Genomic DNA, 24,619 nt, shown 5'->3' with positions numbered 1-24,619 from the left:
AAGACATAAAATTAAATATGAATGCAAATTGATCAATAGTATAGTAACACAAAGATGGACGGATGTTGTTTAATATGAGATGAATATGTTGTTGGGGTTAGATTTCACCAAGTTCCCTCTCATGTATATAAGAATTCTTCTTTATGCATTAATGTTAACGTCACTCACTAAATTACTTAGAACACGATCCCTCGGCGCAATAAGCCTGCCTTAATTCTTAGTTCGTGCAATTCCTAGCGTTCTTAGAAAATTAAGTCTAAAGATCAAGAGCTTAAGACCACCAAGTACTCATACCCTTATCCTTGAGAAATATTACCCTTGGGAGAATTCAACAAGAACCTGAAGTGTAAGGAACCTCCTAGAACTAATGCAATTCATAAATCATGCTACTAAATGAGCTAAATAGAGCAAGCATTGAAACAGATGAATTCCCTAACAAGCAATGAATAAAGCATATAAATTAAGAATCAATTCAAATACATGAGAGATCACAAGGTTACATCATTCCCCAACAACAAATAGAGTTTAGTTCCCCCATAGACATGGAGAAACTAGATGAACAATGGACATGAGATAGTAAAACCCTAAAAGTAGAAGAGGAAGCTTCTGCCTCCATATCTGCCTTCAGAGGGTAGAAGAGTGTGTTGTTGTGTTGCTCCAGCCAGAGATACAAAACCTAGAGTGCCTGGGTCTTTTAAACAAAACCTACTCTCTTAAGGCTTCCTCATCTACTTTTAGGGTTTCACTATCTCATGCTTTTCCATTATTCATCTAGTTTCTCCATGTTTATGGGAAAATAAACTCTACTTGTTATTGAGGGATGATGTAACCTTGTGAACTCTCATGTATTTGAATTTATTCTTAATTTATATGCTTTTTCATTAATTGTTAGGGAATTCATCTGTTTCAATGCTTGCTCTATTTAACTCATTTAGTAGCATCATTTATGAATTGCATGAGTGTCGGGAGGTTCCTTACAATTCAGGTTCTTGTTGAATTCTCCCAAGAGTAATATTTCTCAAGGATGAGGGTATGAGTACTTGGTGGTCTTAAGCTCTTGATCTTTAGACTTAATTTTCTAGGAACGCTAGGACTTGCACGAATTAGGAATTAAGGCAGGCTTATTGCGCCGAGGGATCGAGTCTTAAGTAATTTAGTGAGTGACGTTAACATTAATGTAAAAAGAAGAATTCTCATATACATGAGAGTAAACTTGGTGAAATCAAACCCTAACAACATATTCATCTCATATTAAACAACATTTGTTCATCGCTGTGTTACTCTACTATTGATTAATTTGAATTCATATTTAATTTTATGTTTTTGCATTTGAAACCAACAATCTCGTTTTATTTAGGTCTTAATTAATCGAGTCATCACACAACTGTTTAGTGCTGAGAGCTTTCTGAGATACGATACTTGGTCTTACCATTTTATATTACTTGTGCGATTCGGTACACTTGCCAATTCATCAACAAGTTTTTGGCGCCGTTGTCGGGGATAAAAATATTGTTAATAGTGAATATGCATGATTTGATATGATTCAGGTATTTCTTGTTTTAGCTACTTGGGCAAATAAACTTGCCTAACATTAATCCATTGGAAAACCCTTTGAGCCTTAAGACTATTTTCCTTGTTTCTAGTCATTGTCAAATGAGAAAAGAAGAAAAATCATATGTTCCTTACTTTAGGAAAGAAGAATGAGTAATGAATTATGTTAGAAGTAAGTGGTGAATAAGTGTGTGGGTGAGTACCTCACCTACAAAATAATAAGATTGGCAAAAAGGAAGATGAAAAGTCATAGTTTTCAAAAAAAAAGGGAAAAGAGGAAACAAAGAAAAAAAAAGAAAAAAAAAGAAAAAAAAGAAAAAAAGAGAGAAAAATCTTCCTTAAAAGAGCAAGTAATAAAGTTTTTTTTAAATAAAGTGTCATTACTCTTTCTATATCAATTTCAAAAACTCAGAAATTCCAAAAACATTTCCTACCTTTTCCTTGGCCTCAATACAACCATTAAAAAGCCCAGATGATCAATAATTGCATGTTTTCTGAAGTATATGAATGTTAGAGTCTTGCGAAATATCAAGGGTGTCTACTTACATGAGTATTTTGAGCGTAAACACAAGCGAAAAAAACACTTGAGAGAGTTGGGGAGAAATAGATACATTTTGACTTGAGTGATATCTTTCATATTTGATTTTCTTGTGAATTCAAAAGGTCAACTCATGTGTGAATAATACAGTGATTTCATTTGCAAGTCCATGACAATTTGATTTCTAGATGATTGATCTATATCTAGTGTTATTCATTCTTATCATTTAGGTGCAAATATGGAATAAATGACCCAGCATAAAGTCTTGGAATTAATCAATTTTGCCCACGAGTGCAAAAGAATAAGTGTGGGGGTATGATGAGTGCATATTTATGCCCACATTTAGATTTAATTTCAAAATTTTAGTGGAATAATTGTGCTTAAATGATTTATTTGAATAAGATTTTGCATGATTGGCTTTATCGGGTTTAGGAATTAAAGAGGCTTAAAATGTGATTTTAGTTGCATAAATTATTTTGGAGAGTCTAATGTTTGTTGATGCAACTAAAATTAAAGTTTGAATTGCAATTTTGAAAGAAAGAAAAGGCTAAAGTGCAATTAGAGGAAATTTCTTGACTTTTGTGCAATTTTGAATAAAATAAAAAGGGTTGAATTGTAATTTTGTGCAAGTTCAAATCGGTTAGATATTTTAAAAGATAGTTTGGAGAACATATATCTTAAGATATTTTATTTGATATTGTTAAATAATTACCTTATTTAACTATATCAACAAATATCAAAAGATAATATTTGCCAAATCCTTTTGAATCTAGAAAAGATATTATCAAATATTCTCAAAAACCGATTAAATATGTTGAATATTTGGAAGATATTAGATATAAGATAAAAGATCTTATCAATAGAAGATTCAGAGTCCAAACTCAATGAAGCCTATATAAAGAGAACTAGGGGAGGTAGAAAAGATAACTCATTCATTCTCAGACTCCTCCACTGGAAGCAAACATCCACTAGTCCTCTCACTTTTCTTTCATATAAATTATAGACACGGTCATTTTTATGCTGGTTCGCTCCACCGAGCTATGTCCAATTTCCTCTAACACCTTAGAGAGTTCCCTTATAATATGAAACAATATTACAACTGAGTAATCTCACCACTTGTGGTATCCTTAATCACTCCAAGTAACCACTGTAAGTTTAACTAGTTGAGTTTCACTCACTCGTAGTTGCACAGTATTCTTCACCACTCCTAGTATTGCTAGACACTCCCAGTATCCTCCAGATATACTTGTCTAGTTGAGATTCACCCACTCCTAGTTTTCACTAGACACACTCGTCTAGCTACCATAACTCCTCAAGTTAAATGTCAGAGTTTCACTCACTCCTAGTTTCCATTAGACACACCTGCCTAACTACCGTTTAACTCCTCAAAGTTAAACGTAAAGTGTTTTAATTCTTTTCACAATTTTCAATCAAAAGATTGGTTACAAGTCCTTGGACGATAACTTCACAGAGAGCATATATGTTCAATACAATTCAATCTAATAGACTCATTGAGTGTTTTCTCTTTTCTCTCTGATTACAACAATAAGCTTATATAACAATGAAGCTTAAGGGTGTTTCTAATCTTTGAGCTTTTCCTCTTCTCAGATATTCTCTTTTGACTCAAGGAATTTTGTTGTCTAGAAAAACCAATTTTCTTCCTAGCCCGGCCATGTTACAAGCCTTGAAAAACCCTTGTGATGATAACTTGCTTGTGAGTGTGTTTGATGGTATTTAAATGAAAGACAAAGTTGATTCATGTGACATTGTGATGGTAGAGTGTAAGAGTGTCACCTCACTATACACCTTTGAGTTTGAGTGAAACACTATCTTGGGTGAGGACTTGTTCCATGCACTTTATTATAACATTCTTGCTTGGTTATTGATTATTCATGAGGTTTGCATCTGTTGTGTATTTGTTTAGTATGTGAGCACCATAGTTGAGCTTGATTGGCTAAAGCGTCATTATATCTTGACTGATCTTTTTATGAGGAGCATACATGAGTGATTTACTTGTCTAAGAAGAGAAAGCTTTTTTATGTGCTTGACCATTGTAGTATGATTATTTTGTTTAAGTCAAGTTACATTTTGCTTGAGGACAAGCAAAGTTTCAAGTTTCAGGTTGTGATAACGGTTGAATATATCGTTATTTGTGATGCAATTTTGCTATTAAATCAACTCTTTTTGACTTAAAAGCTTGCTTGAACTCTTGTTTTTAGCTTAATTTATTGAATAAGTGAATAAAGGTTGTACTTAACGATTTTATCACTAAATTTCCTTAATTTTGTAGGTTATTGGTATGTTTTGGAAGAGGAGCAAAAGCATCAAGGCGTCGAAACTCAAGAGGGACAACAAAAGCACTAAAGAAGAAGGTCGAAGAAGGCGCACGGCGCCTGGTTGCCCTTTCAGGGGCGCTGAGGGCCAGCGTAGGGCACTTGGTTGCCCTTTTCTGGGGCCTTCGGCGCCACTCTGCACCGCAACACGCCTGGGCACCCTTCCAAGGGCGCTGAGCACCACTCCTCTCACAAGCTCGCCCGGTTTCCCTAAGTAGGGGCGTTTTGCGCCAGTGTTATTGGGCTTGGACTTTATTTTTGCTCTATTTAAGAACTTGCACGCCCTAGGGTTGGTATCTCTTGATGGCTTGAGCACAGAAACACACGTTTTGCCTCTTTTGAGGCAGATTTGGGGATGCGGAAGCTCTCCTCTTCAGTTTATAGGGTTTTTCTATCTCTTTCATTCCATTGTACACCTAGTTTCTTCATGACGATGGAGAACTAATCTTATTTGTTGTTGGGGAAGATGTAACCTCTAAACTCTCATGTATTTGAATTTGTTCTGAATTATTATATGCTTATTTCATTAATTGTTAGGGATTTTCTCCTTTGCTCTATGCTTATTATATTTGGCTTTCTTTGTTATTGGGAAATACCTAGAAACCAGGATCTGGAGAATTTCTCCAAAAAGCAATATTGTCCAGGGATGGGGATAGGAAGTTTGGTTGTCTTAAGCTTTTGTTCGTAATGCAGAATTAATTATTACGAATGCAAGGGATTGTGGTGTAATAATTAAGGATAGGCTTTCTTTGCCGTGGGATCGGGTTTTAAGTAATTTAGAGAGTGACGTTAACAATTTAATGAAGAAGATGAATTCTTATATGCATGAAAGTAAGGATGGTGAAATCTAAACCCCAACAACATAATCATCTCATATCATCAACACCATCCATTCATTTGTGTTTTAGCCTCAATCGATCAATTTGCATTCATATTTACTTTTGTTACATTTGCATTTAAAAATCAACAAAATAGCTTTTTAGTCTTAATTAGTTAAGTAATTACACGATTGTTTAGTGTCGTGAGTCTTCTAGGATACGATACTTGGTCTTACCATTTTATATTACTTGATACGATTTGGTACACTTGCCAATGAGTTAACAATTTCCACCAAAACAGAATTTACATATCAAGTACCTTCCTAGACCAACACCTTTAGAATTCCATTAATCAAAAACCCCAATTTTAGACTAGAAACCAACCATAATTCCCACTTTTCATTCTACCAACATCTAACAACAATTTTCACCCATATACCATAAAATTTATCAGCATAAAGGATCAAAACAAGTAACAATTATCTAGCACTTACAACAATACTTTTCCAATCTATATAACACATACAATTCAATTTCAAGCAATTATACCACAACACAACATAATCTCAAACAAACTCAATCTCTTAATCAAACTCAAGCATACCAATTCAAATAATCAAAGCAATAAAATAATTACAACCCTTACCTGATAGGAGCTTAAACAACTCAAAAGGACCTAAAACCACTTCCTCAGCTCAAAGAGCTCTCTATCTACATCTACCAACCACAAAACTCATTATCAGTGTACGCGATTATAACCATTGATCATTAGAGAATATATTAGAAAACTAAGAAGACACATACGACAAACCAAACCTCACATGCATGGAAGATACGTATAACTCAAGAAAAAATAGTAGAAACTAACTTACTTCTCTAAGAAAACTGATCGACTAGATTAGAAAACTTTACAGTAGTGATAACTTTGACACCCTCTGATCTTCAAACAGATAACTCAGGAAGTAAAATATATAGAAAAAAGAATGAGCTCTAGAGGAAAGGTTTTTAGAGAGATAGTATGACTTGAAATAATGAAACTCGTCTTATATAACATTTATTTATACTTTAAACGTTTAACATTAAAATATTCTAATCTCACTAAGAACAATTTTAAAATTGTATGGATTCTTACATTCATTCTTCTTTCTTTTTCATTTTGGAGAGAGAGCGTGTGTGTGACACCCGGGCACAGAGACGAGGGCGGGGAGTGACGCCGGTGCAAGAAGCATGGTGCAGGGGGCACAGACAAGGAGCGGCTCCTGACAGCTTCGGGTGGAAGGGGTACATGGACGAATCGAACATACACCGGAATGAGAGGGATCTGGAGACTGTATAGGTATGGGACTATACGGTTGAAGGATAGCTTAAAGGAATTGATTTGACTACTCATATCACCAAATGCATTTGCTTTTCGGTAGCCTGACTCATAAGAACTCCGTGGTTAAGCGTGCTTAGCTTGGAGCAATTCTGGGATGGGTGTCCTTCTGGGAAGTTTTCCCGGAAAGTGTGCGAGTGAGGACAAAGCACACTGGAAAGCCTGGTGGTGATCTGTGGGGCAGTCGACGGTCCCTGTAGGCTGCCGGGGGGCGTTACAGATGGTATCAGAGCCTAGCCTCTCCCAGTACGGTGTGGTTCGAGGACGAACTAGAGCGGAAGCTGGTGGGCATGTGACACCCGGGCACGGAGACGAGGGCGGGGAGTGACGCCGGTGCAAGAGGCATGGTGCAGGGGGCACGAACAAGGAGCGGCTCCTGGCAGCTTCGGGTGGAAGGGGTACATGGACGAATCGAACATACACCGGAATGAGAGGGATCTGGAGACTGTATAGGTATGGGACTATACGGTTGAAGGATAGCTTAAAGGAATTGATTTGACTACTCATATCACCAAAATGCATTTGCTTTTCGGTAGCCTGACTCATAAGAATTCCATGGTTAAGCGTGCTTAGCCTGGAGAAATTCTGGGATGGGTGACCTTCTGGGAAGTTTTCCCGGAAAGTGTGCGAGTGAGGACAAAGCACATTGGAAAGCCTGGTGGTGATCTGTGGGGCAGTCGACGGTCCCTGTAGGCTGCCGGGGGGCGTTACAGATGGTATCAGAGCCTAGCCTCTCCTAGTACGGTGTGGTTCGAGGACGAACCAGAGCAAAAGCTGGTGGGCATGTGACACACGGGCACGGAGACGAGGGCAGGGGGAGACGAGGGCGGGGAGTCGACGGTCCCTGTAGGCTGCCGGGGGGCGTTACAGATGGTATCAGAGCCTAGCCTCTCCCAGTACGGTGTGGTTCGAGGACGAACCAGAGCAAAAGCTGGTGGGCATGTGACACACGGAGACGAGGGCGGGGAGTGACAGTGTGCATCCTCTTACATGGCTATTTCTTTTTTTTATCTTCCCTATTTTATATTTTAGATTCTACAATTTGAAAAATAAAATAATAAATATATTTTAAATTTTATAATAAAAAATATAAATATATTACGGAATTTAAAATATTGTATTTTGATTATACGTTCTGAAAAATAATTTCAATTGTATATTTTTAATATAAAAATTAGAATTTGAATTATAATTGGACATATAAAAATTTATGAAGTACATGAAAAAAATATATGGAGGTTTAGATAGAAGTTGTCTTTACATGTCAGAAAAAATAGGCTACGGTTTTTTATTTGTACAATGTATTTTAGACTGTTTGAAATATAAAATTTGTATTTCGCATTGTGAAATTGCATTCCGGAACTCTAAATGAAAAGGTGATAATTGAAATTTTACTTTTATTTTAAAATATATGAAGGTGTAAAAGAAATTATGGAGGTGCAGTATGAAACCTCATTTATTTATGATATACTCTCAAACTGGGTTTGGTCAAGTGGGTTTAGAACTTACAAAACTTACTTTCTGCACTTCCATGATTTTCTTATTATTATATCTTTCTAAGCTCTGAAAACTACATTTTTTGTGCTTCTTCTCCACTTATGTTCAGCAGATGCTTTGGACATTAAGGTTTTGGTAAAGGACATTTTTGAAGATTAAAAGTTTTGAAGAGCTTGAATGTAAATGATTTAATATGCATTATTTTAGTTTTTTTTCAAAACACTTTTGAATTATAGTGAGTTTGTTACTAATTGTTGTGAAAAAATGTTACAAATTTAACAATTTGGAATAGAAAATTTTAGTTATAGATTCTACTATCTGAAAGTCAAATAATATATTATGAATTTTATAATTTATAAGCAAATATTTAAAGTAAATTTGTTCTTTTAGATTTCTGAATTCAAAACATAAAATTTGTTCCCAGAAAACAAATGGATGATTGAATTTAAAATAAAATATAAGAAATTGATATGTTGCCTGGTATTAATAAAATTAAAAAATATCCTAAATAATGAGTTAACAAGAGATGAGTTAGATAAAAATGATTGAACTAGAAATAAATTACTCATCCATATACTCTTCCATGTAAACAAACTTAATAATTAAATAAAGTAAAACTTAAAACCCTTTTTACGTTTCCACATTTAATGCATACATATTTTAAAATTACTTTTATTATTTAACTACAAATTTAATTCAAAATAAACTGACTTCTGTCATTAATGTAAACTTAAGTTTTCAGTATGATTTTTATTATTTAACTACAAATTTAATTCAAAATAAACTGACTTCTGTCATTAATGTAAACTTAAGTTTTCAGTTAAATAACGTTATAAATAATTACCCATAGCTAAAAATTTTAAATAATTGTCTCCGATTATATCTTTTAACTAATTTCCAGTAACCTAAATTTTTATTTAAATTAATTTTTCCCTCAAATATTAAAAGATGATTGAAACGTGATGGAAAAGAAAATATGGAAAACACGTTCTATATGGTTGAGAGGAAAAGAAAAACTGAGCTCATATTTTGAATCAATTTTTTAAGTTAAATAATACAAATAGTTTTTAAGTTAAATAATACAAATAATTTTTAAGTGAAATAATACAAATTGGTTCGGTAGGGATATGTGTAGGGCTCATAGATGTACTTTTCTGATGTAATTTTCCTATTTTTCGATGCCTGAGTCGTGTGCATCACTCTGTTTCACTCTTGACATCGCTCAGCTGCACTCTTGACCGGGGAAGGTACCTATAAAAGGCACTCTGACACTCAAGTTAGGCGTAGTTTAGTGAATTGTTTATCACAATTGAGTATTTGAGTTATGGTCGAATGTACCTAGCTTTTGGCATTGACCTTATATTTATAAGTCATCTCATGAATCCTAAACTAGCACAGATCCAATAAAATAAAAACAAACTTACCTTTAGATTCGGTTATATACTCATAAACAGCTTATCAATATCTTTAATCAGATATCTTTGATTATTTTATCGTCTGTTGGACTATTGACCCAATAATAACTTAAACGTTGGCCTAATTCTGGCCCAACATTGTTGATGTAGCATACATATGTCCCCCAAGTCCTGAGTGTTAATCGTTCGGTCTACACTATATACCATACATATGCTCCCCAAGTCCGAGTTAACCGTTCGGCTTTAGTCAAGGTTAACTATAGGACTTATATGAGCTTGAGAGAGGTCATTCTCCTGGTGTTGGGGAGTTTGTTTTCAATATGCTTTTGGTTGTTGCTCATCTCTAAACCAAACGGCGGACTCTAGGAGATGGAAGTTCTTTCAAAAACCTTTTCCCATGTTGAGTAGTAGACGCTAAGATCCTGACCAAATCCTCCTGTACGAGATATTTCTATTCGTAGAAATGTGCGTTAAGTAAACCAATCGAATCAATGAAAAGTCATTAGAACCTGGCAAGGCTGAACCAAGTAGTGAGTGATAGGAGTTCGTTTGGAACTTTTTCCCATGTTGATTGGTGACTGATAATATCCTGTTTATCTGTTCTGAAGAAAAATAATGATCAAATTTGAATTGTCAAAAAAGAATGTAAACAATTAGACTAACCCATTTTATAAGGCCGAACAGCCAAGCAAGCGAGACTGTTCAGTTGAAGATGTTCGGATGAGAGTGATTGTTCCTCAACTCTTGCCTTTTGACCTAGGAGTTCCTGGAGAACTTCGCAGTACACGAGAATGAACATCCGTGACCTAAGAGTTCCTAGAGAACTTCCCAGTAGACGAGAATGACCGTCCGTGACCCAGGAGTTCCTGGAGAACTTCCTAGTAGACGAGAATGACCATATGTGATCCAGGAGTTCTTGGAGAACTTCCCAGTAGACGAGAATGATCGTACGTGACCCAGGAGTTCCTGGAGAACTTCCCAGTAGATAAGAATGACCGTCCATGACCCAAGAGTTCCTAGAGAACTTCCCAATAGACGAGAATGACCGTCCGTGACCAAGGAGTTCCTAGAGAACTTCCCAATCGACGAGAATGATTGTCTGTAACCTAGGAGTTCCTGAAGAACTTCCCAATAGACAAGAACGATTGTCCGTGACCCAGGAGTTCCTGGAGAACTTCCTAGTAGACGAGAATAATCGTCCGTTGGGGACGTTCTTCACTTCTTGGTTTTGGACCAGAAGTTCCTGGAGAACCTTCCCTGGGTTTTGTGAATGACCCGAACGATAAACTCTGGATTGGCCAAACGATTTGTATGCAAGATCCTGTCATTTGCACGGAAGAAATATAACAACTCGAATTTTACATGGTGAGAAAAAGAGTAGCCAATTAATCCAATGCATTTACAAGTTAATATCAAAATAGCTTCTGCTATGGGGCTGGACGGCCAAGCAAGTAAGACCGCTCGGTGTTCGGTTGAATGTTTGGAGACCAAAACTGAAATCCATATTAGGATGTTACGAATGAGCTTTTAGGTGTTTTACTACCTTCCATCCTATATAAAAGAATAAAAGAAGATTTTGAAGATTCACCTCGCCAAAGGTTTTCATATTTGTAAGATGTTAGTTGTCCCAAGTGCCTTTGTCTTGTCCGCTTGTCATCTGGACTGTGAGGCGGAATGGCCAAATGGTTGAATGGTTGAGGACTTAATGTCAAACTTGGCTAAAGTATCTGAGGCCATGGAAGGTTGAGTAGTTGAGGCCAAAGGGTCGAATACTTGTGATACCTATGAGGCCGAATGCCTGTGAGGCCGAATGGTCGAATGTTTGATCACTTGATTTGAATAAAAATTGTTCGACTTTATTTACTCCAACAAAAGACTTTAAACAACAAAAGTCTATGTCTTAAGAAATTGAAATAAAACGTCATAGTAGTGTTCAACTGAAGTAAAATTTGGGATGAGTCGCTTTCCAAGTGTTAGGGACAAATTTACCATTGAGTAACTCGAGCCAATAAGCTTTACTCGTCAAAACTTTCATGACGTAGAGCGCCATACGAGAACTCCTTCTTCGAAGCTTCTTGTTTTGACCTTGGTATCGAGGTTAACCTTTAGTTGTTTCCGCTCCTCTTCTCTTTCTAGGGGGAATGAAAGGTGTGACTTTTAAGCTAGCAATATGGAATTCTTGGGTTGTTCATTGATCCGCCCACACAGTACATACGGTTCCTCTATCCGATGGAAACTTCATAGTCAAATGAGGAGTAGATACCACAGCTCTGAAGGCATTCAAGCAGGGTCGTCCCAATAGAGCATTATACAGAGTATGTGCTTCTACTAGTAAGAATCTTATTCTAAGCTCTTTCGCCTCTCTCCCTGTTCCAAGCCAAGTCCTCAAGTCTAAATATCCACGAGTATCGACTCTGTCCCCTACAAAACCCATAATTTGTTCATTAAATGGGGCTATTATATCTTCGGACAAATCCATTCTCAGTATTATTTTCCAATATAGGATATTGATCGAGCTGCCTTGGTCAACCAAAACCTTATTGATACTGTAACAAGTTATCTCGGTTGTGATGACCATGGGATCATCCTGATCAAGGTCAAGAGCATGAAAGTTTGCATCCGTAAAGGTAATAGGTGGCCAAGATTGAGGCTTTCTCTCCACCATGTGAACATGTTGAAAATAGAATGGCTTAATTTCTCACACCAAGAGGGGGGGTGAATTGGTGAAATGTAAAAATAAAGTTTTCTTTAAATCTTTTTCGCACAGTGGATGCCTTTAAATGCTTTCTTAAAGTGCAAGGAAAAATATTTTTTTATGCAGCGGAAATTGAATCGATTAAGTATAGTAAGAAGTCGACTGAATAAAAGAATGTAGGGAGAGAAAGATAAAATGTTGAGTTTTTATACTGGTTCGACCAAGCCTACATCCAGTGTCCTTCCAACCACAAGAAGCCAATGCACTATAATGATCAAGGTTTTTACAACAAGGCTTTTATAACGGCCTCACGTCAAAAATATAAAACACCTCCCTAACCCTTTAATCAAAATATAGGCAGTATACAAACAAATTAGTAGAAAGAATCCCCTCTTCTGCAGTCCAAACCCTTTGAGCCACCCTCAAAGTCAAGAACGCAGCACGCTCTTCTTCCTGTAATCACAACAGGGAACCTCAATCCAATCTTCACAAGATTGTAGCCTCTGATATCTCAGTTACACCCAATGTGCAGATATGATCAGCCTTTGTAAGTGCAGTAAACTTGTTCTTCAAGAATCGACAAGTAGATGACACTAGTACAAAAATCGCGTTCAACGTCGAATATTTTGGACTTTTAACGGCGAATTTGCGAACAACGTCATATCAGGAGACGTTAAATTGACGTCGAATTTTAAAAAATTCAACGTTAAATTAACGTCGAATTTTGTCAATATATGACGTTAACTTAATGTCAAATTTTGTCAATATTCGATGTTAATCAATTTTTTTTTATTATTTTTAATTAATTGTGATCCTTTTTAACAACTCTACGAGATCTGAAAAGCAGAAAAATATCAAATTTCAAGTTTTTGGTATTTTATAAAGCATGAACTTTGATCAACAACAATCAACAATAACCAACAACAAACAAGTTCAACCAAACAACAACAACAAGTTCAACCAAACAACAACGACAAACAAGTTCAACCAAATAACAAACATTAACAAGTTCAAAAAAAAAATACAACAAACAAGTTCAACAAATAAGTTCTTCAAAACGAAAACAAAAACTAACCTTCAAAAGGTGAGTTCATCGAAATAAAGTGTCGTGACCCGTGAGAGAGAAAGCAGAATGCATCAATGAAGGACAAGAACACGAAAATAATTGGTTAAAACAAACGAAAATCATACATAAAGTAGTTAATGATCACCATGATCACTTCTTGTTTCTTGGAGCTCTTTCTCTCTTTCTGTAAGAATGCACTTTCTGCAAAAGATATGATAACTGTTAGATTCACAAAAGTTCTTACAGAAATCAAATTCGCGTCAATTTATAATAAACACAACTCTAACGCATTTTAATCGACTAAGCTACTAATATAGTCGAATACAATAATTCTGTTATTGCAGTTAGCAACAATCAATACAGTTAATTGAATGTACAATTAATGCAGTCGAATCTCATTTAATTCTTGGTCAACATATTTAAAAATATAGTCGTTGTACCATTTAATACAAGCATTAACAGAATTTCAAAACTGTAACAGACTTAGTCGAATGCACATTGCATGTAATTGACTATGTAACACAGTTAAACAAAGTTTTGAAAAACTTTCACTTTGAAAATCTCACAACACACTTTGAAAATGGTTTGTGCAAAGGCACGAGTTTTAATTGACTCACCCCATAATGAAGTCGACTTAAAACTGTTTGTTTGTCACACAATTAAAAGTTCAACATAAGTGCTGGTGATTTTCCTTTTTGAAAACATCAGACATGCATTCACCAATAAAATCAATTATATAGCATAGTGAAATGCAATGTATCAACACAATCATGTTTTCAATGCTATAAATAGATTTATACAATGATTAAAACATATAACATGTAAGCAATAGAACATGTAACACACATAATAACACATGTGTTATTAATTATGTTGTCATCATGAAAAACCAGAAGCTTTGAGATTGTAGGTTCAGCTAAACCAGTGCTCCCCTATCAACAATCTCAATAATCTCCCCCTTTTTTATCATGCACAACCATGATTAATAAACAACCATGTTGTACAAATCAAATCATATCAATGGTAACAATTTTAAAATTCCTTAGGTGCTTTTTGCGGGCCGAAGATGACGCCCCTCTTCTAGCAAAACCTGTAGAAATGGTATCGATACGCCCACGGACCAAGCGGTCACGTTCATGACTACGACTGTGACTACGATAGCCCCTTTGACTTTGGTCGTCCCTTTTTTATAATCGTTCGAGACTTCTGCGTAGAGATTTTGTTACCAATGAGGAGCATTAGTGCTTTGAAGATCAATGATTTTGATGATGCTGCAAGAAATAAACTCGAAGAATCAAGTTATAATTGTTTTAAAATCACTTTTGTAGTTTGCAAATGTATTAGGAAAGATTTAAAACATGTAAAACTTAGAAATCTCGTATCTTTAAGATAGTTACGTATATAATCGATTATGTGGTGGAATAATCGATTATCATGAGCTTTCCTAAAGAACCATTTCGCTCTGGAATAATCGATTATTACTTCAAATAATCGATTATCATTGGTCCTGATGAGAACTACCCAAGTCCCTAGAATAATCGATTGTTCCTCAGGATAATCGATTACCACTTTTTGAAAAACCTATAACGGACTTGAATAATCAATTATCACTAACAATAATAGATTATCACTGGTAGTTATAATGTGTCCTTTCAATTTCAAACTAGCTGTCTATATATAGTTGTTTTAAAACCCTTAGAGGGTTAACCTAAGCTTTTTGAGAGTACAGTGTAATCTGAGGAAATTCCAAAAAGTTATTTCATTGCTTTGTCTGGTCTTGTGAATAGGAGAAGCTCACGCTTTGTGTGTCAAAGGTCGGAGCGGTTCTCTTCAAGTTGGCAAAGCTGCTATCTTCTAGCTCGTTGGTTGAAGGAAGATTGTTTCTACGTTGTTCCGGTTCGTTGGTCAAAGGAAAGTGTAGGTTGTTCGCTTCTGATTTGTTGGTCGAAGAAAGCTCCCTTCCGGTTCGTTCTTCGAAGGAAGGTTTCATCTTTACATTCACTTTATTGTAATCTGTTGAACTAATTTTAGTGAAAACATTAATCACTTTTTATAGTGATTAACAACTAGACGTAAAATCTTTTTTATTCGAACCAGGATAAAAATTCGGTGTGTGAATTTTTATACTTCCTACACTCTTTATATTTTCCGCACATCAACTGTTCAATAAAATTTCTCAAAGAAAATAAATTTTCTAAAAACGGACTATCGTAACTTGATTTGTGACCGTAACACGCTTTCCGCTTATCTTATTCTATTGCGCGACTCGACGATACCGGTTGTCCTGATACTGACAAATTTTCCTCTAGGGGGGGCTTCTTATCTAGGCCACTTCTTCCTTTACGTACTGATGGAGATGGCCTGCCTGGATGAGCGTTTCTATTTCATCTTTCAATACTAGACACTCTTCCATAGTATGGTTGTGGTTTTGATGGAAACGATAACTTATTCTCTCGTCTGCATTCTTGGGAGTTGCCTTCCTCCGGAGTGTGAGAAGTTCAGTATTGAGAGCTTCCTCGAGAACCTTAGCCCTCGGTGCATTGAGGGTTATATAGTGATTGAACATGGGTATCCGAGGAAGATCCCTCAAATATTTACCTCTATTTTTGTCGTTGTTGCCAAATGATCGCTTTCCTTCCTTTTTGTTCCTTCCTACGGAAGTTTCCTGCTGTTGCTTTTTCCTTGAGTGTCTTACATCTTCAATACGGATAAATTCAACAACTCTCTTCTAGAGTTCGTCCATAGTTTTAGGCGGTCGCACGTATAAATTTTCAGCAAACGATCCTGTCTTTAGGCATGAAGACAAATTGTTGATGATGAAAGTGTTATTGATGTCTTTAACACGCCGTGCGGTTTTCATTATATCTTTTCATAAAGGCCTTCAAGGTTTCCCCCTCATCCTATTTAGTGTTTACCAATTCCGCTGATGTTAGTTCCTGTACCCGACTGGACGCGTACTGTCTTCTAAAAAGAGTTTCCACAGTAGTGAAACAATCTACTGTGTTTAGGGGGAGGGTATTGTACCATGCTAATGCCTCCCCCTTCAGTGATAATGAGAAAGCCCTACACATGATCAGGTCGTTGTTTGTGTAGAACGCTATTGTGTTAACGAACGCCCTAAGGTGATCATCTGGATCATTTGAGTCATCATATTTATCTAATGTAAGAGAAGTTTTTTCCGGCATTGGAGTTTGTATGATGGTCACCGTGAAGGGGAGTAAATTGGTAGGCCGAACGGTTTGTAGGGGCGTTGGTTCTCTTCCTCCTCGACCGTTCGGGTTGGTGTGATTATGGCTTGCTTCATTGTCATTCTCGCGGTTGTGATTCCGATTGGCTGTCGACACCAAGTGTTGAGCAGATTGCTCATAACGACCTCGTTTTGCCCTCAGTGTTGCAATCTCCTCTTCGTGCTTCCGTTGCATCTCCAAGAACTGTGCTTGCACTTGTGCCTACATCTCTCTAATCAGCTCCCTAGTGCTTTGTTGCTCCTCCATGTTTCTCGCGGTCACCATTGGATTTCTTCTGCTTCTTTCTCGGCCCCACGGTGGATGCCAAAATGTTTCGATAGGGATATGTGTAACGCTGAGAGATGTACCTTTCTGACGTAATCTTCTTGTCTTCCAATGTCTGAGTTGCCTGCACCACTCGGTTGCACTCTTGACACCGCTCGGCTGCACTCTTGACAGGGGGAGGTACCTGCAAAAGATTCTATGATGCTCAAATTAGGCGTAGTTTAGTGAATTGTTTATCACAATTGAGTATTTGAGTTCTAGTTGAACGTACCTGACTTTTGACCTTGACCTTATATTTATAAGTCATCTCATGGATCCTAAACTAGCATAAATCTAATAAAATAAAAACAAACTTACCTTTAGATTTGGTTAGTTACTCATAAACGGCTTATTAATATCTTTAATAAGATATCTTTGATTTTTTTATCGTCTGTTGAACAATTGGCTTAATAATAACTTAAATACTGACCCAATTATGACCCAATATTCTTGATGTAACATACATATACTCCTGAAGTCCTGAGTGTTAACCATTAAATCTATATACCATATACTATATATCATATAGTTTACAATATAGCTGTATCATTAAATGCAAGAAAGTAACGAATATTTTAAACTAAATTTAATTAATTATTAATTATTAAGTTATAATTGTTTTGATTGAAATTTTGTCTGGATCTGTGGTGATTGGTGTCACCTATTCTGTCTGGCTTCATGATAAAGGAGGAAAGAAATCTACGTGTATAACGGTTCCGACACTTAAACAGTAAATAATATTTTGTGGATGGGAAAGTAAAAATTAATTATTGAATTAGATTACTTTTTTACTGCAAGTATTTATATATTTTTATGATCTTAATATAAAAATAAATAAAATAAATTTAAGATATAATAAAAAATTAATAAATATAATATTAAGTTTGGTTTACTGTAATCTGAATTATATTTATATTATTATAAATATTATTTTTTTCTATTTTAAAGATATTAATATTTTATATAGATTTCATTATTTGATTTTATATTTATTGTGCTATTTTGAATTTGACAATAATATATTTTAAATTGAACATATGCAACTATCAATTATCTCTAAGAATGATGTGTTAAACAACATATTTTAATAAGATTTTATTTTATGATTATATATATATATATATATATATATATATATATATATAAATAATGAGTACTATCATTTAATTATTTGTTAATATATTAGGCATATGTATAATGTTTTTTTATCCCTCATACTCTTTAACAACTAATATATGAAATTGAAACTATAATGTAAAATATTAAGTTTTAAAATTTATAATTTAGAAGACCTTACTTAAATGTATTTTAAAAGAACCAAATTTATATTAAAATTTATTAATTTTTTATTTGAATTATATTTCTTCATGAATATTCAATAAGTAATTAAATAGATGATAAGACAGACTTTTTAAGATAGATAGATAAATGCTATCTATATCCATCATCCTAACTAATGATATATTTTGTTATAAAATTTGTTTAATAAATATTAAATAAATAGTTTATTTAGTATAATAAATGTTAAGATGTTTTATTTTAGAGTAATAAAAAGAAATTACAATCTTATTATAAAAAGCCTAATTTTATTAATTTATTATAAATTTTTTTAATAATTAAAATAATTAAACGTCTTTAATAATAATAAAGTGTATTTATTACATAAAAAATAAATTTTGTAAGAAGATCAACTAAAGTATTTCATGTTTATTTAAATATTAGTTATATATGGATATTAGTTTTCTTTTTAATAAATACATTAACAATAACTACAAATTAAACCTCTCTTTAATTATATTAATTATTAACAGAATTCAGACACAATTAAAATTATATAATTAAGAATGTAAATTTTTTTTTTAAATATATCAATTCTTTACCTTACTAAATGAAGTATTTACCAAAATGTTTTATATGATTATTGATATATTCTTTTTACTAACAATACTCTTCAAGTCTATTATGAACTTAGGTAGACAACCTTAGTAGTAATTATGAATTTTGGTACAATTCAGTTATATATTGTAAGAAAGAGATAAAAAAAAAATCTAATTTTGAAAGGTGGGGGTAACAAGTTCCAACAACCTTCAACAGCCTATGGTAGAGACGGCGTTGAAGTCAAACAAACCCTTCTCTCTTACAAATTCCAGGTCTTCTTTCTTTTTCCCTTACCTTCTACTCATTATATATACACATTTCTCTCTCTTTTGCATAAGTTCTAGAAAGATCCATTCCAATCCCAAATGGACGGTGCGCCACCATCCGCCGCCGCAGCAGCAGCAGCAGCAGCAGGAGGACCGGCGCCGTTTCTTCTGAAGACCTACGACATGGTTGACGATCCCTCCACCAACGACATCGTTTCGTGGAGCTCATGCAACACCAGCTTCGTCGTGTGGAATCCGCCGGAGTTCGCTCGCCTTCTTCTCCCCACCTATTTCAAGCACAACAACTTTTCCAGCTTCATCCGCCAGCTCAATACCTACGTGAGTTTCTTCGATTTCTGCTGCTGCCTCTGTTTTTCCTTCCGATTGATCATGCGCTTGCTTTGTTTATCTTGATTGTAATTACTCTTTGATTACTGCTTCTAGTTTAATTGTTTGATGCATTTATTGTTTGCTCAATTTGATTGTCCCCTTGTTAAAACTCATAGCCTGATTTGACGATTTTGTTTAGTCGTTGCTGTTGGATATTTGCGCTGTGCTGAATTGGAATGTTGCTTGTTTATTGTGAATGATGATGTTGTGAGATTGAGAAAATGTATTGTGAGATAGAGAGAGCTTCAATTTGGATCCGATCGAGCCTATATGGAGATGTAATTCGAGAGTTTTCTATATGCTCCTACTGAATGAGATATAAAATGCATTTACTACATGCCATGTAAAGCATGTACGAGGATGTTGTTGTAGGGTTCGAATTGTTCACAAGTTATTTAGGGTTAAAGAGACTGTCAAGCTTGAAAGACAGCGAAAGGTGTAGGATAGCGTTTTCTTTTTTGGTGTGAATTGGGGTATAGGGCACATCATTCATTCAGGAAGGTGATAAAAGAATCTTCTTCAAGTACTTTGAGCTATCTCTTGCTCAAATAAACTGCCAGAAAACTTAAGCCCTCTGCAGGAGGTATAAAACGGTTTTGACATATATACTATTTTCCCTTGGTTCTCCAAAAAATAATTTAATACCACCTAAGTTTCAAGGTCACCAGAAGCATGATTGGCTTGACAGTTTTCATGTATTGTCTTTTCAGAGTTTTAGGTGTTTTGTAAACCATTGGGAGTTTGATGAGCATGAGTGTTGTGTGAATTGTGATGAAAATATTTTAGTTGAATTACGTATAATCAAATAACCGAAAAATTCATGCTAGAGCATGTTTTGTTTATTTCGTGGAGAGGACATGTTACGCATGCTACCTTTAAACTCTCTTCCTCCATCATAAATGCTCTTTATCCAGAAAAGGATGTCTGGTGGAAGTTCATATCAGTTCAATATGACTATAATAATAAGAAATATAAAGCATTTTTGAAAAAATATATATGCTTTTCTTTTGGTCCTTCAAAACTGAATTTAGTAAACCCAACTTTCAAGTTTCCACATCTTGTTTTTACAGAGTGATATTTGTTAATGTTATATGTTCTGGAAACCATTGGGAATTTGAGGGCAAAGACTATTTTGTTGTGGTAAAAATATATGATCTGTTTCAGTGGAATTACTTATCATCAGATAGCCAAACTTGAAAAATTCATTCTTGAGCATGTTTGGTTTTCACTGGAGGATATATTACACTACCTCTGAACTTTCTTCCTCCATCATAAATGTTGTTCATCCAGAAAAGAGATGGGTGATGGAGATGCATATTAGTTCAACGACTTTTATATTATAGGAAAGTATAAAGATGTTTCAAAACACACACACACACACACACACACACATATATATATATATACACTTTTCTGTTGGTTCTCCAAAGATGAATTTAATACCACCCAAGTTTCATGGGTCACTTGATTGGTTTGTCAGTTTTCCTATGTTGCTTTCAGAGTGATTATGTTATATGTTTCGGGAACCATTGTGAATTTGTGGAGCACGAATATTGTGTGAATTGTGACAAAAACATGGTCTATTTCATTTGAAGTACTTATCATCAAATGACCAAACTTGAACAATTCATGCCAGAACATGGATAAGGACTAAAAGGATGATTTTTAAGTGTAAGGACTGAAAGGTAAATCTTTTCGGACCATATGATTAATTTACCGTATTTTTATTTGCAACTAATTCATTTTATTTTAAAAAACCCAATTCTTCCCTCATGTACCTTATTTGAGCTCTCCAATCCATGCTATAAATCATCATTTCCATCGAAGCTCATGCTACCATGAAGCTACTGCTTACTTGTTTGATAGCTGCTATTGTTATGCTTGTAGTTGAATGAATTATTTTCTTTATGAATAGACTCATAAAGGGACACTTGGTCGTTAGTTTTCTGTCTTGGGGAATACTGTGGCACCCTTCTAAAAGGCTCTATTTCTCATTCGGTGTTAGCTATGATGACTTTTTAAGTTCATTCAGGTTGCATTTTTAAGAGATCCATGATATTCTGTGGCTCTGTGCTATTATGGACAGTATTGAATTTCAACTTTGAATGCAATCAAACTCTAGAAAGTGTGTTGCTTTCTCTTGCTAGAATTGCTTCTTGTTTCCTAAATCCCTATTTTGTGTGAAGCTAGTAGTACTTCTATCATCGTGCTTCATTATTTTTATTGGTTGCCTTGGGGATGTAGTCCTCAGAATGTTTCCATATATTGTTCACCCTAACCATAATTTCGGTTCTTTAATTCTACTTTCCCTTTACGTTCTAAGCAACTCAAATACTTCATATTTAGAGGTTCTTTTTTGTAAAGATTATCATTTAAGGATTTAACAGTAAATTATTGAATGAAAGTTTTAGATCTTATTGCTAGGTCAATAAATTATTGTTTATGTGCATTTATTTTTCTGAATATATAATGTGTATTTCCTAGCTTTTAATAAACCATTTTTTGGTTATTTTTGTTTCGTTTATTGACACTCTTCTGTAATCAGGGTTTTCGAAAAATACACCCAGAGCGCTGGGAATTTGCAAATGATGAGTTTGTGAAAGATCAGAAGCATCTCCTTAAGAATATACATCGCAGGAAACCTATCCACAGTCATAGTCATCCTCCGGGTTCTATTGTAGATCCAGAGAGAGCAGCATTTGAGGAGGAAATTGAGAAACTTTCCCGCGAGAAAACTTCTCTTGAATCCAATATTCATAACTTCAAACAACATCAGTCAACAGCAAAGCTTCAACTAGAAGATTTTCTGCAGCGGTTAGACACTACTGAAAAGAGGCAGAAGCAATTGCTGAACTTCTTTGAGAAGGCTCTTCAGAATCCTAGTTTTGTTGAACATCTTTCACGCAAAATTGAATCCATGGATTTATCTGCGTATAATAAGAAGAGGCGATTGCCTCAAGCTGATCATGTTCAACCAGTTGCAGAAAGCAGCTTCGTGGACAGTCACAGCAATTTTAGAATGGAATTTGGAAATATTTTCCACCAGGATTTCTCGAATAAACTCAGACTGGAATTGTCACCTGCCGTGTCAGATATGAACTTGGTATCACGTAGCACACAGAGTTCAAATGAAGATGGGGAAAGTCCACAGAAAAAACTATCTGAAGTAGAACCAAAAGGAGTGCAGACAAGAACATCTCTTACATTTGCACCTGAAACATTAGAACTTGCGGATACGGGGGCTTCTTTTACTTTTAAGATGGATGCATGTTTGCCGCGAAAAGCAACAACTGCTGAGAACTCAAAACTGATCTCTTTGGAGCCAAGTAGTGAAGAAGGCGATAGTTGCCAGTTAAATTTAACCCTGGCATCTTGTCCAGTGCAAGTAAACAGAAATTCATACTCAGCCAGATCACCCCAAATCGACTGTCAAGAAATTGGAAAATTGGCAGAATCGAGATTTTTTGCAAGTGTAAAAGAATCTGAAAGTGGTGTTTCCTCAAACCAAAATCTAGCTGCTGAGGCCGCCAATTTAGCTTCACCACAGGAGGCTCCAAGTAACAACCAAGTTAATCCAGCTCCTCCGGACAGGGTGAATGATGTTTTCTGGGAACAGTTTCTTACCGAAAGGCCAGGCTGTTCTGACAATGAAGAGGCAATATCCAACTACCGAGCAAACCCATATGATGAGCAAGACGAAGGACGGTCAGTTCATGGAATATCTAAAAACATTAAGAACATGGATCAACTCACACTTTGAGTTCATCATGCCGTCTAGGACAACAGTTATATTATTGTTATATGAAATTTTCATGAATGATATACAACATTTTTCAAAATTTACTGCTGACGACAAATTGTGTCGCATAGGGCTGAAACTATACTTTCTGGCTTGCTACCTGATGGATACAAATGTTAATTAACTATTTGGCTGTGTTGTATATTTTCAAGTCATGATTAGCTTTCAAACGTACAACTGCAAACTCAGCTCTTGATTTTTGAGCTTTTCTTGGTTGAGTAGATCGAGTTTCATTACCTGATGGAAAGTTATGATAGAAATTATTTATTTAGAAACTACAATTGATATAATTGAGAAAGGTGGTTTTTAAACTTCTCAAGTAAGTACAGTGAATTATTTGGTTGAGGACAAAAGTTGTTTTGATTAAATGAAAACCAAGTTGATTGTTATTTGTTTAGTTTAGAAATAAATTCAATTTATACGCGTCTCTTCAAAGATAATTTATATTTCTTTATACATGCCTGTTTGATCCAAAGTTGGTTTTTATTTCGCCCTGAAAGTATGATTTAAGTTCTTCATTTTCTAGTAAAATTTGTTTTCATCTTTTAACTTTTAAAAGTATTATTTTTGTTTAAAAAATTTGGATTGATAATATTCTTTTTAAACAGTGATCGATTTGAGGGTTTGTTGGTTCTGGATGACGAAGATATTTTAGGTTTTGGCTAAAGGTTTTTGAAGGCATGGAGATTTTGGCTTTTGAAGGTTAAGTTCTTGATGCATTTAGATTTTTATGAAGGGTGAAAGGAGGGTTGAGGTCTTTTGCCTTTAGGTGGGGACTTTGGTTCTTTTGGTAAGAATTTTTGTATAGTCTTCCAATTGATTGGTATTAATAAATGTTATATAGGAAACACCTTTTTTAACATTAATTTTAGTGTGCTTAGCTTTGGAGCATTGAACACGATTTCCTAACAATTGTTTTAATGTTATATAGACCTGTTTTAATGTTAGACATAAATGATCGGGTCTCAAACAATTTTGGAATTTGTATGATCCTTACACTAATTATCTGATGATAATAAATACGATTAAATTATAAATTAAGATATATTCAAGTTATAACAAATATAAAGGATTTTTTTCAATTCAATTAAATACAACTAAACTAAAACTTTGCGTTAGTTGAAGTTTTATGCTCTAAAATAGAAAACTTTCTATTTTCCATACAAACGGGTTAAAAGCTCTTGACTTTAGATATAAATATAAATGTTTCATTCAACCTTCTATGTATGATGTTCTATTAACTTTATTGCTTACAAGATTTTGACTTTGATAGAAAGCATGCTTTTGTATGTAATGTGTGCATTTGTGTCAACTAAACATACTACACGTGTGCAAAATCACTTTTGCATCAGAAACAGGTTTATTTTCAAGGATAAAGTGTAATGCCGTGGCATAATGACCACTTTCTCTTCCTCTCTCTCTCTCTCTCTCTCTCTCTCATGAAACT

The 24,619-nt window shown here is 34.9% G+C and overlaps 1 protein-coding gene across 1 annotated transcript; it reads left to right on the top strand.

The window, feature by feature from the left end:
- The first annotated feature begins 18,906 nt into the window (after window positions 1–18,906).
- On the top strand, window positions 18,907–23,343 carry LOC108341038 (heat stress transcription factor A-5). Its single transcript, XM_017578645.2, has 2 exons — window positions 18,907–19,322; window positions 21,919–23,343. The coding sequence occupies exons 1-2, from the start codon at window positions 19,083–19,085 to the stop codon at window positions 23,131–23,133; spliced, it is 1,455 nt and encodes a 484-aa protein (XP_017434134.1). The 5' UTR covers window positions 18,907–19,082; the 3' UTR covers window positions 23,134–23,343.
- Window positions 23,344–24,619: the final 1,276 nt, after the last annotated feature.

Source organism: Vigna angularis, chromosome 6 (genome assembly GCF_016808095.1).
Source record: "Vigna angularis cultivar LongXiaoDou No.4 chromosome 6, ASM1680809v1, whole genome shotgun sequence".
Lineage (NCBI taxonomy): Eukaryota > Viridiplantae > Streptophyta > Magnoliopsida > Fabales > Fabaceae > Vigna > Vigna angularis.
The sequence above is the reverse complement of the archived record's forward strand: the minus strand, read 5'-3'. Positions and strand labels throughout refer to the sequence as shown.